Source organism: Callithrix jacchus, chromosome 20, assembly GCF_049354715.1.
Source record: "Callithrix jacchus isolate 240 chromosome 20, calJac240_pri, whole genome shotgun sequence".
NCBI lineage: Eukaryota > Metazoa > Chordata > Mammalia > Primates > Cebidae > Callithrix > Callithrix jacchus.
In genome coordinates, this window is record NC_133521.1 from 4,160,186 (window position 1) to 4,179,661 (window position 19,476).

At 38.3% G+C, this 19,476-nt stretch overlaps 1 protein-coding gene across 7 annotated transcripts in view; it reads right to left on the minus strand.

Annotated features, from left to right (window-relative positions):
* Positions 1-18,802, minus strand: part of MYLK3 (myosin light chain kinase 3) — a 122,031-nt gene extending 103,229 nt beyond the window's left edge. For 3 of the 7 annotated variants that reach the window (XR_013530443.1, XM_035282278.3, XM_054248543.2), the window contains exon 1: positions 18,386-18,802. Coding sequence is in view for 2 of the 7 variants with exons in the window: in XM_054248541.2 (XP_054104516.2) it covers positions 10,425-10,439 (15 nt within the window). In the remaining 5 variants the exon portion in view is untranslated. Of the gene's footprint in view, positions 1-10,424; positions 10,699-18,103; positions 18,289-18,385 lie in introns of those variants that run through there. The other 4 variants (XM_054248541.2, XM_078358137.1, XM_078358141.1 and 1 more) reach the window with 4 other exon arrangements.
* Between the last annotated feature and the right edge of the window lie 674 nt (positions 18,803-19,476).

A 19,476-nucleotide genomic window follows, 5' to 3' on the forward strand; every position in this document is an offset into this window, starting at 1 on the left:
AGACTCCATCTCAAAAAAAAGAAATACAATTAATAAACCTCTAGTAAGACTAACAAAGAAAAAGAGAAAACACAAATTACCAATATCAGCAATGAAGAAAGGAATATTACTGATGCCAAAGACATGAAATGGATAAAAGAATATCACAAAGACTTTGACACAGATAAATTCAACAACTCAGATGGACCAACTCCTTGTAACTCCTTGAAAATCACAAAGTACCAAAACTCACTCAAATAGAAATAGAACATTGAAATTACTCAATAACTGTTTTAAATTTTTAATTCATAGTAATAGCCTTCTAAAATATAAATCTCTACGTCCCAGTGGTTTCACTGGCAAATTCTACCAGACATTTAAATAACACAATTATACACAATCTCTCATGGAAAAGAGAATGGAATGAAATAGTTCCCAACTCACTCTATGAAACCAGTATCACCTGATTCTAAAACCAAAGACAATTTTAAAAAAAACACTACAGTCTGATATCCCTCATGAGCAAAAATAAAAAAAATTCTCAACAACATATTAGCAAATTGAATCCATCAATACATAAAAATAACCCAACCCAACCCAACCCAGGGTTATCTTGGGAATGCAAAGCTGGCTTCAATGACAACAAAAAAATCAGGCCAGGAGGCCAGGCATAGTGGCTCATGCCTATAATCCTAACCCTTTGGGAGGTTGAGTCAGGAGTTCAAGACCAGCCTGGCCAACATGGTAAAAACCTGTCTCTACTAAAAATTCAGAAATTAGCTAGACGTGGTGGCATGCACCTATAATCCCAGCCACTTGGGAGGCTGGTGAGAGAATCACCTGAACCCAGGAGGCAGAGGGTACAGTGAGCCAAGACTGCAGCATTGCATTCTAGCCTCAGTGACAACAGAGTAAGACTCGATGTCAAAAAAAAAAAAAAAAAATCAATCAGTACGTTTCACCATATAACATTCTAAAGGGGGAAACATGGTCCGATCAATTATGCAGAAAAAGTATCTGACAAAATTAACATCTGTTTCTGACAAAAACGTCAAACAAGCAGAAATAAAATAGAATATCCTAAATCTAATAAAGGGTATTTCTTTAAGCCAACAACAAAAAAGCTATTTAATGCTGCATGACTGAATGCTCCCCCCCGCTACAATTGAATCAAGGCAAAATGTCCTAACAAGTACAATAAGTCAAAGAAAAAAAAAAGAGAAATTATCAATCAAAGTACAAAATAGATTACTTAATAATACAAAAGGAAGTATCTGACTGGGGTAAAAAGAACTATTCTATTCCAGACTGTATTATATGTCTCATACTTTTAATTCTGCAGAGTCTGCTTTATATGTTGTTAGGATACTTCATGGTATAGTTGTAATCTTTGAGCAGTAAATACTACTAATATTCAAACTATAATGGGTTAAGGTGGAACAAAAGAATAATTTTAAAAAATAGTTCCCTAGAAAATAGATACAGTGGCTCACACCTGTAATCCCAGCACTTTGGGAGGCCGAGGTGGGCAGATAATGAGATCAGGGGTTCAAGACCAGCCTAACCAACATGGTGAAACCCTGTCTCTACTAAAAATATAAAAATTAGCCGGGTGTGGTGGTGCACACCTGTAATCCCAGCTACTCAGGAGGCTGAGGCAGGAGAACTGCTTGAACCTGGGAGGAGGAGACTGCAGTGGGCAGAGATCATGCCACCGCACTCCAGCCTGGGCAACAGAATGAGACCCTGTCTCAAAAAAAAAGAAATCCCGAGAAAAAGAAATATATAAACATATATACATGGACTTACAAATTTAAAAATAAATCTGGTAATATAGTAAAAGAAAAAAACCCAGCTGCACACAAAAAATGTAGTTAACTTAAATAAGAGATTTGTTAACAACAATATGCCTGAAAGGCTAGACAGAAAATAATAGGGAAAAAAATTCTTTTAACTAGCAAGAACATAAGACATGAAACTGAAATAGAAGGTCAAGTTAAGATAATAATTTAAGAATGACTTTCAAAGAATGATGGACAAAATATTTTAGAGAAGAATACAACTTTGCAGAACAACTACCTGTACTGAGAGCATATTTTGAACGTGGAATCGAATACATTCAATTAATACTTTTATTTTTCAGACAGGGTCTTTCTTGCTCTGCCTCCCAGGCTAGAGTGCAGTGGCAACATCATTACTCACTGCAGCCTCGAACTCCTGGGCTCAAGTGATACTTTAGCCTCAGCTGCCCAGTAGCTGGAACCACCACAGCAAGCTAATTTTACTTTTTGTAGAGATGGGGGTCTCACCATGTTGCCCAGGCTGGTATCAAACCCCTGGCTTCAAACAATTATCTTGCCTTGGCCTCCCAAAGTGTTGGGATTACAGGTATGAGCCACCATGCCCAGCCAATTAATACTTTATATAAAAGTACATAAAGAGCTTAATTTTTCTAAATTTAAGACAAACATGCAGGGCACGGTGGCTCATGCCTGTAAAATCCAAGCACTTTGGGAGGCTGAGGTAGGAGGATCACCTGAGGTCAAAAGTTAAGAGACCAGCCTGATCTATAACAGTGAAACCCCAGCTCTACTAAAAATATAAACATTAGCCGGGTGTGGTGGCAGACACCCGTAGTCCCAGCAACTTGGGAGGCTGAGACAGGAGAATTGCTTGAACCTGGGAGGCAGAGGTTGCAGTGAGCTAAGATCCCACCACTGCACTCCAAACTGGGCGACTGAGTGAGACTCCATCTCAAAATAAATAAATAAAATAAAAAATAAAGACAAACATGCAAGTTGAAAGGCAAGCCAAAATTAAATATTACCAAGTCATTTTAATGGTCAAAATTAAAGAATCAAGTACAATTACTAGAGTTGAAGAAGTCAAATAATTTTCAATTTGAAATCTTATCAGAGGGAAAACACTATCTGATGACTTTTAGGAAGCAACCCAGAGGTCATACTGATCTCTTTTTTTTTTTTAAGTATTCTGAAATTTAAAGAAATATGAATAGACTCTGGCTAGATTTTCAGGTCATTTGTAATTTTAAATTTTCTCATAAACTGCTTCAAACTGTTTCATCACTTCCACTGACTGTTACACAAGAAATAATTTCAGAATTTCCCTTACTTTTATATCATTTGCATTTAAATACAACCAAAAACACCTATAAAAGTCTAAAAAGTGTTCATTTTAAAAAGTAACAAACAGGCCAAATAAGGTAGCTAACACCTGTAGTCCCAGCATTTTGGAAGGCTGAGATGGGCAGATCACGAGGTCAAGAGATCGAGACCATTCTGGCCAACACGGTAAAACCCCGTCTCTACTAAAAATAAAAAAAATTAGTTGGGTATGGTGGCTGGAGCCTATAGTCCCAGCTACTCAGGAAGCTGAGACAGGAGAATCACTTGAACCTGGGAAGCAGAGGCTGCAGTGAGCCGAGATTGCACTACTGCACTCCACCCTGGCAACAGAGCAAGGCTCTGTCTCAAAAAAATAAATAAAAATTAAAAAGAAATCAAACTACAAGTATTAAAGCACTCACAAAAAACAATCTGGAATACCATAGAGTTGAGGCAGGGATTAACAACTCTCAAACTACTTTTATTTAATCCTACTCATATTTAAGAATAAGTTATCTTCAACAGACCTAATCTAATTGTGAAATTGTTTCAGGATATTTTGAATAATCCTATCATTTATAGATATCAGAGCAGAGCAAATTTTGGATTAATTAAAGGACTATAATTATACTCTTAGGACATCTGCTGATGACAGAAGTTTCTCTCTACCAGTGACAAAGTATTGCTTTCTGGGACCATTACAATATGCCTAGATAAATTAAATTTTTTAGCTTTATAACAAGACGGCTCATAAATGTATCTCAATACAATTTTTTAAGAAATTGGTTAAGTAGGTTATGTCACAGAGGAAACCTAATTTGCCTTTCTGTCAGGGAAATTTTTAAATAAGCCAACAACTTAACATTATGTGATCTGAAGTAATTACTTTTCTACATAGCAAGCTTCAGCCCAGTCACCAGTACCTCCTTTACTATATCCAATGAATATGTTAACCAGACTTTCCTCTAATGGTCTTCAGTTTTAATGGATAGACTCTGACATCAATAATTCTTTTTTTTTTTTTTAAAGATGGGTTTCACCATGTTGGTCAGGCTGGTCTTGAACTCCTGACCTCAGGTGATCCACCCACCTTGGCCTCCAAAGTGCTCCAGAAACTGTTCCTGCTTTTTCTGAGGACATATATATATATATAAAGCATTTTTAGATATTAATCATTTTAAGCTTATTTGCTTAAAGTAAAAAGTTCCTTACAGTATGTTTCAAAGATAAAATCCCACTACATTCTTGGGGAAACTATTAGTTAAGACTCTAAAATGCATAGAAGGCTGGCTGTAGTAACTCACGTCTGTAATCCCAGCAATTTGGGAGGCCAAGGCGGGTGAATCACTTAAGGCCAGGAGTTTGAGACCAGCCTGGCCAACATGGTGAGACCCCTATCTCTACTAAAAATACAAAACAAAACAAGGAAAACAAAATTAGCTGGGCTGGTGGCACACACCTCTAGTCCCAGCTACTAGGAAGGCTGAGGCACGAGAATCACTTGAACCCAGGAGGCAGAAGTTGCAGTGAGCTGAGATTGGCACCATTGCACTCCAGCCTGGGCAACAGAGCAAGACTCTGTCTCCTAAATGAATAAATAAAATGCATACTAAATAGCTGTAGTACCTGCAGACAGACTGAAGATTAAAGGAAAAAGAATCCTAGGAAAAATTCTATTTCCTTTCTAGAGTACTTCTTAAGCTCCCTCTGCTGGTTACCATTTAAAGAAGGAAAAAAATATTCATGCAGGATGAAGGATGAAATTGACAATATTACTGCTGAAATTGAAAGGAATTTTCTCTTAAGAGGGGGCTAAATCTAACTGATGACTATCTTTCATAAGAGGACTTTAAAAGGATTTCCAAACAGATTCAGGGAAAAAGGGAGTGAAAATAAGGGGAATTATTCCCAAGTTTGAAGATGTTAATCATTAAATTGATATGCCAAAATGCAAAAGCATTTAGTAGAAACTATAAATGATTATGATTTAACACTAGAAAAATTAAGAATTTAAATATATTTCACAAACTTCACTAGAACAAAACACTTTTATCACAGTATTTAATTTACTTAGTTTCAATATTAACATTTATTTTTTTCTTCCAGAGTGAAAGTAAAGTAACAATTTAAATAATTATCAGGATGTATAAATGAATATCCATTCAGATAAAACATTACCACTTAAAAGTGGCTATTCATGTTTAGCTTAACAGGCAGAGTCTTGAGAGCAGAAGTTTTCTTTTTTAACTAATAAATAGATTATATTCAAGAAAACAAGGTGTTTATATTTGAGTATATCATTTAAGGTTTTTCTTCATATAGCACCCAAACTTCAAACTGTCTAGAAAGTATCTCTTAAAATATAACTCATACATTAAGTAATAAAAATAAAGGGCAAGAAAAAAAATCAATTTAGGACAAAATTTATAGTTTATATTCTTAATTCCCCATTCAATAAAATATCAATTGCCAATTTACTAAAAGTTAATAAACTGTATATATGCAATCTGTGTATCATGTATGTTTTGGGTTTTGGGGAGAATATTTTAAAGTTCAGTTTCTAAGGGGCTTGACCTCTGCAATTTCCTTTTAAATATCATCTTGTTCTTGTTTTACAATTACAATTACTTCTTTTGCTAAAGATATTAATAATAGTTTATATTTTTTCTTTTCCCTTCAAAAACGTGTTTTTTTTCCAAGTTATTTTTTCTCACCTGTTGATTTGGTCTTAGCCTTTCATACCATAATAGATGCTTTCTTCTAGATATCTGGGTAATTTTTGGCAATATGCTCATATTTAGGAGAGTGACCAAAAAAGCTGATTACACGTATGTGGAGCTTAATTCTGATCATCAGATTAGGATGATCCAATTAGGCCATTTCTCTGTGATAATGAAAGTATCTTTATTTGGAGCCTTTTCTCTTGGGTCCTTCGGATTCTCTAGAGAAGATATGGTCAATTTTTTTTTTTTTTTTTTTACCTGGACACTAATAAGCCTAACTCAAGAACTCAGTATTTACTATGCCCAGTTTTCACACCTAGGCTTCCTGATCTTAACATGGTATCCAGGCCATCAAAAGACACCTGGTGTTCCCGAGACCAAGTTCTTTTTCAAAGGATAAACTTGGGGCATAAAAGGGTAAACAGTCTTAATGAGCTATCCATAAAAATACTTGCAAACAATCCTCATTTTTAGCCTCAATTTTACTTCTACTTCCAGACATGACTGATACACAAATTCCTGACTTTTAGGTAACTGTGTAATAAAAATGAGTTTCTTTCTTCGATTTCCCCAAAGGAGTTTAGAGCTAGATGTGTTTTTTCAATCCACCATCTTCAGCTTAAAGTCTACATTCATTCTTAAGTTCATTAATATGATGTTCAGAATTGCCTAACATATTTTAATCAGTCAAAAATAAATATATTCTATATTATAATATCCAGAATAATCATAACCTTATATATAAAATGAAGACTTAGAGTAACCCAAAATTGTTGTTTAATAATTTGTTTTTATTATTAAATAAAGATATATTATTATGATAACGTCTAACAAGCTTTCTTTTTCCATTCTTCCTTCTTATACTGTTTCAAAATAGAAAAGTCCATTTTTCCCCCCTCTGGACCTCTCATCTGACTAGATAAAAAAGTCCATTTTTAGTTTGTTTTTTCAGACACATTGTCAGATTTTCCTTAATTCATATGTTAAAGCTTGCTCCAAATTTTTCAAATGCCCTAAGAGCAAGGAATCAATAAAATGCCCTAAAATCAAGGAATCAATTTAGTGCTAAATAGCTATTTAGCACTAAGCACATCCAAGAAATTTATTCTAAAACAAAGAGATTTCAAAAGTTCACATTAGGTTGGTACAAAAGCAAAACTGCAATTACTTTTGCACCAATCTAATAGTTCTTGTCCATTTTATACTTAGAATGCAATGGTTTGTTTTTTTTTTTTTTAATTGCATTTTAGGTTTTGGGGTACATGAGCAGAGCATGCAAGACAGTTGCGTAGGTACACACATGGCAGTGTGCTTTGCTTTCCTTCTCCCCTTCACCCACATTTGGCATTTCTCCCCAGGCTATCCCTTCCCACCTCCCCCTCCCACTGGCCCTCCCCTTTTCCCCCCAATAGACCCCAGTGTTTAGTACTCCGCTCCCTGTGTCCATGTGTTCTCATTTTTCATCACCCGCCTATGAGTGAGAATATGCGGTGTTTCATTTTCTGTTCTTGTGTCAGTTTGCTGAGGATGACGTTCTCCAGTTTCATCCATGTCCCTACAAACGACACAAACTCATCATTTCTGATTGCTGCATAATATTCCATGGTGTATATGTGCCACATTTTTCCAATCCAGTCTATTATCGATGGGCATTTGGGTTGATTCCAGGTCTTTGCTATTGTAAACAGTGCTGCAATGAACATTCGTGTACATGTGTCCTTATAGTAGAACGATTTATAGTCTTTTGGATATATACCCAGTAATGGGATTGCTGGGTCGAATGCAAAGATTGGCAAATTAGGTCAAGTGCAGTGGCTCATGCATGCCTGCAATTCCAGCACTTTGGAAGGCCAAGCTAAAAGGATCCCTTGAGCCCAGGAATTTGAGACCAGCCTGGCCAACACAGTGAGACCTCACTTACTCTAAAAGTAAAAAAGCCTGGCATGGTGGTGTGCACTTCTATTCTCAGCTACTCGGAAGGCTGAGGCAGGAGGATCGCTGGAGCCGAGGAGTTTGAGGCTGCAGTAAGCCATGATCACAGCACTACACTCCAGCCTGGGTGACAGAGTGAGACCCAATCTCAGAAGAAAAAAAAAAATCAAGCAAGGAAAGAAAAAGAAAGAAAGAGACTGGCAAACTATAGCACAGGTACCAAATGTGGCCCACCACCTGTTTTATGAAGTATTACTGAAACACAGCCATGGCCATTCATTTATGTATGTTTTACAGCTGCTTTCCAGCTACAATGGCAGAGCTGAGTAGTTTTGACAGAGATAGTATGGCCCACAAAGCCTAAAACATTTACTATCTGGCTCTTTACAGAAAAAGTGTAATGACTTCGCAGTCTCCTTAAGATTCCAGTTTGTGGCTGGGCACAGTGGCTTATGCCCATAATCCCAGCACTTTGGGAGGCCAAGGCGGGTGGATCACAAGGTCAGGAGTTCAACACCAGCCTGGCCAAAATGGTGAAACCTCATCTCTACTAAAGATACAAAAAATTCACCAGGTGTGGTGGCACGTGCCTGTAATCCCAGCTACTTGGAAGACTGAGGCAGAAGAATCACCAGAAGGCAGAGGTTACAGTGAGCCGAGATCAAGCCACTGCACTGCAGCCTGGGCGACCGGGCAAGACTCAGTCTCAAAAAAAAAAAAAAGATTCCAGTTTGTGCTACAAAAACTGCTTTAAGCAATTTCCTGCAATTTGTATGAAAAACAAATAAGTTAAAAGTATATCTTACTCTAGAAATAGCTTTCTTAAAGTTTTTATGTAATGAATAGAAAATGCCTAAAAAATATTTACAGCCAAATAAATACTTCTTTTTTCAAGTCACCATGAAATAAAAACTGAAATCCTCCATATATATGCAATTCTACCACAAGTATACAGACTTCATTTCCCCAGCTAAAGACTGTCATTATCTGTTTTCTCATCTTCTCTCACCCACCACCAGAAGCATTCTTATCTTCTTTCAGCTGTATTTCCTCTACTTCAACTGAAAAGAATGTTGTTTTCTGAGCCAAGCAGTATTTCTCTTTTCCTTTTTCTCTGTTGACTTTTCTTTACCTACTTTCCCTTCTAAAATGGTGCTTGCCATAGGTTTTCTGATCACACTATTCTTAAAGAAACATTCAAACTGAACAAATAACTCAAACCCTCTGGAAGAGCATAATAGAAGGAAAGAGAAAAGCAGTAAAATTACCAAAGGAATAAGGGGATTACCTTAGTATAGGCTACCTAGAATACAGTCGAGTATGATATAAACCTTACTCCTTTAGCCACACAATACTAAGATACCTTAAACTTTGATAAAAGCTAGGAATGGCTGCACTGGTGAAGCTGTTTTCTAGCAATAGTAACTTGATTCAAATAAAAGCATATAAAGCAGAGAGAAATAGTGAACTGGTAGAATGTTCTCATTGTCTAAAACAAGTAAAATTTACATTTATACAAAAAACACTTGAGTACCTAAGACAGCATATCTAAAAAAGCAAAGCATACTCACAAATAGTGTTAAGAAATTATAAATGCATTTCAATGAAGATGAAATCATTTTGACAGAGGTTTTTAAAGAACAATAAAGAGCAACTATGTCTTTTTTTAGTTAACTACTGGCTTGAAAGTTTCCATTTTAAAAAGATATTTGTGGACATACAAAGGTTCATTATATTATTCTCTACTCCTGCATATGTTGAAATTCTCCTAAAGTTTTTAAAAAGATGCGTAAATCAAAAAAGAGAGAAGCTGAAGTTTTAGTTAATATCTGAAAACAAGTTATTGGTAGATATTTATCAGAAGAAAGGAGAAGACCTGTAAGGAGAAACAGAAATATACTCTGGACCAAGAAGAATGTATCTAACTACGCAAAAGCTGCCTCAGAGTAGGAAGCACACAGATCTCTCAATGAGCAATTAAAAATGCCACAAGAACACTTTCCATAGTAATTTTAAAATTCACAGTTTAACAGTTTGAAATAAGTCTTAAAAGAACGCAGACTTGTCTTTAAAAAAAGAAAAAAACAGAGGTCCCAGCACTTTGGGAGGCAAAGGAGGGCAGATTGCTTGAGCCCAGAAGTGCAAGACTAGCCTGGGCTACAGTAAAACCTCCATATTAATTTTGGGGGGGGTGAAACCCCAAAAAATTAGCTAGGCATGATGGTGCACACCTGTAGTCCCAGCTACTCAGGAGACTGAGGTGGGAGAATCACCTGATCCCGGGAGGTTGAGACTGCAGTGAGCCATGACTTTGCCACTGCATTCCAGCCTGGGCAACAGAGTGAGACCCTGTTTCCAAAAAAAAAGGTACAATCATATTTAATAGGCTTCTCCAGGGTGTTATATACAAATTATCTTTGAACTCCATTATCATCAGTTTATAGCAAGGTAAATTTTATCTAACTAAGCCTTTAGGTTTCCAATAAGAATTAAATTCCAGTGATTAAAAAAAAAAGAAAGCATCTACCATAGAGGAAATGCTTTCAAACTAAAATATGAGTTGAAATTTTAAGTCCAGGAGCTCAATGTCTCTACTTTCTTCACTAATTAAGATCCCAGATCAATTTAATACTTGAAAAACAAAAACTGCTTGGTTTATTCATACCTCTTTCTTCCTCATGTTTTTTGGCAGATGCACTTTTAGGTCTTCCTCTTCCTCGTCTGATATGATCTGAATGGCTGTTACTTCGAGACCTCTTTCTGTTTTCTAAACCTTTATTTACTGTAGAATTTATCTTCTCTCTCCTAACTCTCTCTGTTCGCCTCCTCTTGGCCTCATGCTTGTTTTCTGTATGGATGAATAAAAGTGATATATTTCAGGGCTTAGCAAGAACTGTTTGCCCAAGTTCTCATTGTCTTCCTTTTCCTTTCTAAATTGCACTAGAATATGCTTCCTGGCATATTTCATTGAACTACAACCATAACACATATGTCTCCCCCACACCCACATCAGAAGAAAAGAAATTCAGTAGAATGCAGATCACAGTAACACATGAAGTAGGAGGAGTCTTGGAAGAGAAAACAAGTTTCTTCATTTGGCAGCTTAAATTTCAGCCTCTACAAGTTCACACAATTCCATAGCAAGCTTTCTGCCTTTTTCTTCCTGTTTCCAAGCTAAAAGTAGTAAAATATTAAGAAAGAAAAGAAAAAATTCCATAGCTTTTTGCCCTCTACCTGAATTAAAGATTAAAATATGTGAAATATGCAGAAGCAAAACTGATCTTAGAGCTAATGTATTAAGGTTACAATAAAAATCAAACAGAAAGCATCCATAACAAATATGAAATCACTAGGCAAGTGAGTAGTTTTCACTTTAGCCACTGATAAGGTAATTTCTGATATAAAAGCATGTTTTTCCATAAATGGAATAGCAGTAGAGAAACTTTATTAAATATCGTGATTTAATTAATGCAAGAAGCCACTCTTAAAAAACCTTAAAGGAAAAACAAAACAACAAAAAATATGATACCTTGCTTTAACACATACCTGCACTCAAAAGCAAGAAACAGAATTCCCCAAATGCCTAAAATTGCAGTGATAAAAGGGCAAAAGAAACAGAAAATTTCATATCCCAAGAACTAAAGGAAACAATTTGAAAAACTATAAAATAAGTGTACTTAATAGGCTGCTATAAAAAAAAATTAAAAGTAAAATAGTAATATTATCTCCAAATATCATATCTTGGAGAGTTAATTTGAAATTTCAAATTACACATGTACCAGATAATACAAGAACATTTAAATATCCCACATTTGAAGAAAGTTATCAAAGACAACCAGGGTCTTGTTAAGACTCGGGCTAACCTGAAGAGGCTCCCACTATTACAGAACAATTCGAGCATCAATAAAAATAATAACTATACTAGATTGAAATATATCAAGTATATGAGTACATTAACATTAAAAACAAAAACTACAGCTGGGCATGGTAGCTCATGCCTGTAATCCCAGCACTTTGGGAGGCCGAGGCAGGTGGATGAAGAGGTCAGGAGTTTGAGACCAGCCTGACCAACAGGGTGAAACCCCGTCTCTACTAAAAATACAAAAAAGAAAAAAATAGCCGGGTGTAGTGGCACATGCCTGTAATTCCAGCTACTCAGGAGGCTGAGGCAGAAGAACTGCTTGAACCTGGGAGGGAGAAGTTGCACCGAGCCGAAATCATGCCATTACACTCCAGCCTAGGTGACAGAGCGAGACTCTGTCTCAAAAAAAAAAAAAAACTACTTGACCACCATATGAAGAGACTAAAGAACCAACTCATTACTTTGTAAACTTAAATAAAAGGAAAGAACTAAGCATTTCTTCTGCTTTTTCTATTTAAACTGTGCTACTCACTGGGTAACCAAAACGCAGACAAAGAGAAGTTTCTCATACCAACGTTAATAAATGAAGAAGGAATGACAGAATCAGAGTATCACCACTTTTTACCTGCAATAAATTAAAGGTTCTAAGCACTAAACATCAGCAGGTACTAACATCACTAAAAGAGAGAGAAGCAGGCCAAGCACAGTGGCTCACATCTGTAATCCCAGCACTTTGGGAGGCCGAGGTGGGCAGATCACCTGAGGTCAGGAATTCAACACCAGCCTGGCCAAAAGCAAAACCCTGTCTCTACTAACAATACAAAATTAGCTGGGTGTGGTGGCACATGTCTAATCCCAGCTACTTGGCAGGCTGAGGCAGGAGAATCACTAGAACCTGGGAGGCAGAGGTTGCAGTGAGCTGAGATAGCACCACTAAACTCCAGCCTGGGTGACAGAGCGAGATTCCGTCTCAAAAAAAAAAGAAAGAGAAGCAGACTTTAAGCACCTCCAGACAGAGGTACACATCACTACCTACTCAACAGTCTTGTAAAAACAAAAAAAATTCCACTCTCCAGCCCTTAGATCTAACTATCCAATAAAATTGGATAGTACACACATTTACCTCACCACCTTCTCAAAATCCCATTGAAATGAGAAGAAATATGGGAAAAGGAAAATATATCTGTGGTGCTGGAAACAAGAAAAGGGTACTATTAATGACCCCAAAACTACAGAATTTCAGCAAACTGGCAAGCTGATGGTTCTGATAAGAAAGAAGAATAAAATAAACTACAATAATAGGAATAAGTGATGGCTGCTACAGAAGGGAGGGCTGGTCCTCCCAAAGGAGGATTCTCAAGGATAATCCCAGGGCAGGACAAAAAGTAGAGAAATGCTCTCAGGAATAGAGCAATGTGCAAGAGAACTTCAAACCTCCATAATATAGGGAAAAGGCAGCTCCTCAGAGGAACGAAATACTGTAAGAGATTTCACATTCCACCCCAAAATGAAGCCTGTTTTATTTTGGCAATACGGGAATTCACCAGTGTCCTGCCTGCTCTCTCCTGCCACTATACTCCTCCCAATTATACACTGAAGAGAATTGTCAAAATAGACCTTTAAAACAGTGTAGGATATTCATTAAACTTATCCATTAAACACAGATAAAACAAGTTCTTCATTTGTAGATATGACACCAACAGCCAATTAAGCATTACTAGCTATAAGAAGAAAATAAAAGGCAGAAAGCAGAGTCAAAATAAAACAGGAAGAACAAAGGTAGTTCGACAAACAAACAAAAACATTCTAATGCATACCTTGAGAGATCTGAAAGGAGGTTATCATTAAAAATGATTATTTTTGCAGAAATAGAAAAACCCATCCTAAAATTCACATGAATCCCAAGGATTTCTAAATAGCCAAAACAATCTTGAAAAAATTCAAAATTAAAGGTCCCACACTTCTTGATTTCAAAACTTACTACAAAGCTATAATAATCAAGAGTATGGTACTGACAGAAAAACAAATATACAGACCAAAGGAATAAAAATAAAGCTCAGAAATAAACATATACACACAGTCAAAGTTTTTCAATGACTCTGAGACAATTCAAGGTAAAGTATGGTATCTTCCACAAGTTGTAATAGGAAAACTGAGTATCTACACAATGTAGCATAATTCGAATTACCCAAAAAATGAAGCTGGACCTTTATCTTCCTCCACACACAAAAATTAACTCAAAATGGATCAAATATCTAAATACAATCACTAAAATCATAAAACTGTTTTAAAAATCATGGAAAAGCTTCATGACATTGCATTTTGGCAATAATTTCTTGGATGTAACACCAAAATTGAAAGCAAAAACAATAAAAGAAAAAAAGACAAAACGGACTTCATCAAAATTAAAAAATTTCTGTGCACCAAAAGACTCTATCAATAGAATGAAAAGGCAACAGATGGAATGAGAGAAAATATTCCCAAATTAACAGATAAGAGATTAATATCCAGAATATATAAAGAACTTCCAAGTCAACAACAACAACAAAATCCTCAATCTAAAAATGGCAAAGGACTTGAATAGCTACTTCGCCAAAGATATACAAGTACATGCAAAGATGTTCAATATCACATCAATAAGAAAATGCAAATCAAAACTACAGCAAGATACCACTTCATACTTAATATTAGATTATTATAAAAAGCAAAGCAAAACAAACCCGGAAAATAAGTGTTGATGAGGATGTAGGGAAATTGGAACATTTGTACATTCCTGGTAGAAATGTAAAATGGTGGCGCTGCTATGGAAAACAATAAAGTGAGTCCTCAAAAAAATTAAAATAGAATTAACGTGATCCAGCAATTCTTCTAGGCATATATCCAACAGAAATGAAAGCAGAGATCCAGATACTTGTATACCATGCAGCATTATTCACAATAGCAAAAAGGTTAAAGTGTCCACTGATGGATGCATGAATAAACAAGTTACTGTATATACATACGATGGAATATTATTTAACCTTAAAAAGGAAATTCTCATGCATGTTACAACATGGATGAAACCTTGAGGACACTGTGTTAAGTAAAATAAGCCAGACCCAAAAGGACAAATATTATATGATTCCATTTACATGAGGTACCTAGAGTACTGAAATTCACACAGAGAGAAAGTAGAATGGTGGTTGCTGGGGCATGGGGGAGAAGGAAGTGGCAATCACTGTTTAATGGGTACAGAGTTTCAGTTTGGGAAGATAAGTTTCAGTTTGGGAACTGGATGGTAGTGATGGTTAAGAATACAATATGTATATACTTAATGCCACTAAACTGTACATCTATAAATGGTTAAAACAGTAAATTGTTATATTTTATCACAATAAAAGTATTTTTAAAATTCTATGAAAAAGAAGAAATTAGAAAACCAGATAACCTGCTAAATAAAGTTTAGGTGTTAAAGATAAGCTAAATAGTGGACATGCCTGATGACAAAATTATAGATGTAGAAAGGGAAATCAACAAAATTTCCTGGAACGAAACAAAGAGACAAAAAGACTATGTGACAGAAAGTGAAGAAAAATGAAGAAAAGATCCAAGAAACCTAATAGATATTCCTATGACAGAATTGCTAATTATCTACCCATTATTCTTTCTCCCCATCTTCATTAAGAACAGAATCTTGTTCTGATAAAGAGGGCAATATGCCGAAATAGGTATACATTCTCAAGACTCTCCCTGCAGGTGAGGTAGCATCTAGCTCTGGCCAAAGACAGGTAAGTGAAACTGGGTAAGGTTTCCAGAAAAATTCTTTCTCTTTCTTTCCTTTTTTCTTCCTTCCTTCCTTTTCTTCCTGTCTCTCTTTCCATCTCTCTTCCTTCCTCCCTCCCTCCTTCTCCCTTCCCTTCTCCTTTCCCTTCCCTCCCTTCCTTTCTCTTTCTTTTCTCCTTCCTCCCTCCCCGCTCCCCTTCCCCTTTCCCTCCTTTCTTCCTTCCCTCCTTCCTTCCTTCCTTCAGTCTCACTCTGTTGCTCAGGCTGGAGAGCAGTGGCATGATCTCGGCTCACTGCAACCTCTGCCTCCCAGGTTCAAGCAATTCTCCTGCCTCAGCCTCCTCAGTAGCTGGGATTACAGGTGTGCGACACCACACCTGGCTAATTTTTTTTGTATTCTTAGTAGAGATGGTGTTTCACCATGTTGGTCAGGCTGGTCTCAAACTCCTGACCTTGTGATCCACCCACCTCCGCCTCCCAAAGATTTTTTCAAGGGAAGAAGCATAGCTGGCATGCCCCTTAGTCTCTCTGCTCGTCCCACTTCTTCCTTCTTGAAATGTGTATAGGATGCCTAGAGATGCAATAAGAACTACCTCAGAACAATGAGGATAAAAGCCACATCTTCTTAAGGTGGAAGAAAGAGAAGAGAATAAGTCTTTGATGACAACATTGAGCCACTATCCTTGTACTGCCTATCTTTATCCTTCTTCCAATACAGTGTCAGTTCCTTTACAATGCAATCCTAACATGATCCAATAGGCATGCCAGAATGAAAAAAAGAAAATGGGGGAAAAGCAATAATGGATAAAAACTGTCCTGAGGTGAAGACTTCAACTTTCAGATGGAAAGGACCCACCAAATGCCAATGAAGAATGAGAACAAAATTAAAGTGTGAATGAAGACAAAGGCACTCTCCACAATAGAAGATAGGAAATGTACCATTACGTCTTTTCTGAAAAAGTTTTTCCAGGAATAAAATAATTTCTGGGAAATTTGTTCCAAAAGTAAAAACACATGGTTTAAAAAGAACAGACACAGTATGTAATTAAGAGTGGTATCAGACACGGTGGCTCACCCATGTAGTTCCAGCACTTTGGGAGGCTAGGGTGGGTGGAGCCACCTGAGGTCAGAAGTTCAAGACCAGCCTGGCCAACATGGTGAAACCCCATCTCTACTAAAAATAGAAAAATTAGCCGGGCATGGTGGTACATGCCTGTAATCCCAACTACTAGGTAGGCTGAGGCAGGAGAATCACTTGAACCCAGGAGGTGGAGGTTGCAGTGAGCCAAGATTGGGTCACTGCACTCCAGCCTGGGTGATACAGCAGTACTCTGTCTCAAAAAATAAAAATAAAGAAAGAAAGAGTGGGATTATCCTGGGGGTACAATGGAAAGAAACCCTAATACCACAGCTATACAGCAGACCTAAAAACAATCAGTCTTGATTAGACGCAAAGAACTCTATGAAAAGTGTTTTAAAAACGAATATAGATATCATAAACTATATGGTTAAGAACTTCAAAGTACAGGCTTTGAGGTAAAGCAATGCATTTTTTTAATCAAAAGGCAAAAATAACCCACAAAAATCAACTATATAAAAGCCATGTTCCGTAAAGGAACACAGAGCACTTTTACACAATTAGCATGTAAGGAATGATGCGTGATGCTTGCTTTTTTTTTTTTTTTTTTTTAAATTTTTGTATTTTTAGTAGAGATAAGCTTTCACCATGTTGGCCGGGTTGGTCCTGAACTCCTGACCTCAAGTGATCCACCTGCCTCAGCCTCTCAAAGTGCTAGGATTACAGGCGCCTGGTTGGCAAGAACAAGCTTTCTAAATAACAAAACCAAGCCTCCCACAGTCAATTCAGAGTTGAGGACCACTTCTACTACTGAATTAATACTCAATCACTTTAGATTTATAAAAGGTACAGGTGATAATCATTTCTCCTTTTTTTTTCCTTAACTAAAATTGAACCTGTCATTTATGAACTTCTTTGCTTGTCAGCCTTTGTCTATTAACTTATATTAAAGAATAATTTGGGCCACTCACAGTGCCTCACACCTGTAATCCCAGCACTTTCGGAGACAGAGTGGGGGTGGATCACGAGGTTGGGAGTTTGCGACCAGCCTGACCAACATAGTGAAACCCCGTTTATACCAAAAATGCAAAAAATTAGGAGGGCGTGGTGGCGCATGCCTGTAATCCCAGCTACTCAGGAGGCTGAGGCAGAAGAATTGCTTGAACCCGGGAGGCAGAGGTTGCAGTGAGCCAAGATCACGCCACTGCACTCCAGCCTGGGCGACAGAGTGAGACTCCGTCTCAAAAAAAAAAAAAAAAGAATAATTTGAAAACTAAGTTGAGGTTTCATTTTTTTTCCCTTTTTTCTTGTTTCCTTCTCCCAATAAAAAGTGGGGAGGTTGTTATTTGACTATACTTACCCTAAACCTTATATTGACTGAATATTATAAATTAAAATACTAATAAGCAATTATAATTTCCTATTGTCTCAACTTTTTTCTTAACTTTACAGGAACTCTACATTTTAAATGTTATTAAATTTTAAATTCTAAATTTTATAAACTAGTATCTCATTTAGAAATTCACTTTTCCTTTTATAGTTTTTATAATTAAAATTTTATTTTTTTAATTTTTTATTTTTTTAAATTTTTACTAGAGATGGGGTTTCACCATGTTGGCCAGGCTGGCCCTGAACTCCTGACCTCAAGTGATCCACCTGCCTCAGCCTGTCAAAGTGCTGGGATTACAGGCACGAGTCCCCACGCCTGGTGACTGGCGAGATCTGCTCACTGGAACCTCCGCTTCCCAGGCTCCAGCAATCTTCCCACCTCAGCATCCCAAGTAGATGGAACAACAGGCACGCACCACGGAGGCAGAAAAATAGGATCTGGAGGCAGGGAACATAAAGTCAATCTCACACTTCAGCTGTACCAGGAAATATCCTCTGCATAGGGAGCAGGCCAAGTAAATGACTGTAACCTTACCTTTATCTGAAAATGTGGGCGATGTCTCCACTTGTCCAGGGTGCATTCCAAGGGATTTCTGCCATATTCTATGAGGAATTGGGGTCCGATCTAAACTTTTCATAGGAAAAGTACTGTGGTCGTGGGATGAAGTTCCGTAGGAGTAAGGAGACAAACTATTTCGCCGAAATGACCGGCGACATTGTCCTACAGCCACTGGTCCCTGCGGCTCGGGCCGGGACCCCGCGGACGGCGGCGGCGGCGGCTCCTGGTGCTGCAGCGGGGTCGGGGCGGCGGCCGAGGCGGCGAAGGCAGAGACTGAGGTGATGAGCAGCCGCTGGAAGCGGTTGGGCGGGCGGCAGGGAACCTCCAGGCCGGCCTCCAGCTTGGCCTTGTTGGCTCTGGTCAGGCGCTTGAGGTGCACGAGCAGCTGCGGCTGGTCGCGGCGGAAGTGCGCGCTGTGGAAGAGGTGGAGGGGCCGGTCCCCCGCCGCCCCCCGGCCCGGCCCTGGCCCTGCAGCCCCCGGCCCGCCCAGCACCGCCTTGCGGAAGCCGCGGAGGTTGAGCTGACGGATGAAGCTGGTGAAGTTGCTGGGTTTGAAGAGCTCTAGCTCGGTCCTGGCCCCCGCGACCCCGCCGCCGCCTGCCGGCCCGGGTCGCCGCTATCCCAGCGGATGAAGAGGTAGCGCGGGCTGTTCAGCAGACACCACAGTTTGGCGGGAAGTTGTCGGGGTTGATGGGGGTGGAGAGCAGCGCCTCCTCCATCGCCCCGCGCGGGCCTCGCCCCTCCCAGCCAAGCTCTCCCACCCGGTTCTCCATTCCCTCTCCCACCCCCCACCCCTCCCCCGGGCCTTCGCCTCGCCGTCAGCTCCTTCCGGCGCCAGGCCGCCTCGGACCCCATGAAGGTCTTTTGAGAAGTGTCTGCTCTTGTCTTTTGTCCATTTTTTTTAACGGGGTTCTTTTCTGCTTAAAACTTTGTTTAATTTCTTTATAGATTCCGGATGACACTTTTGTCAGGTGCATAGTTTGCAAAACTGTTCTCCCATTCTGCAGGTTGTCTGGTTACTCTGTTGATAGTTTCTTTTGCTGAGCATAATCTCTCTAGCTTACACA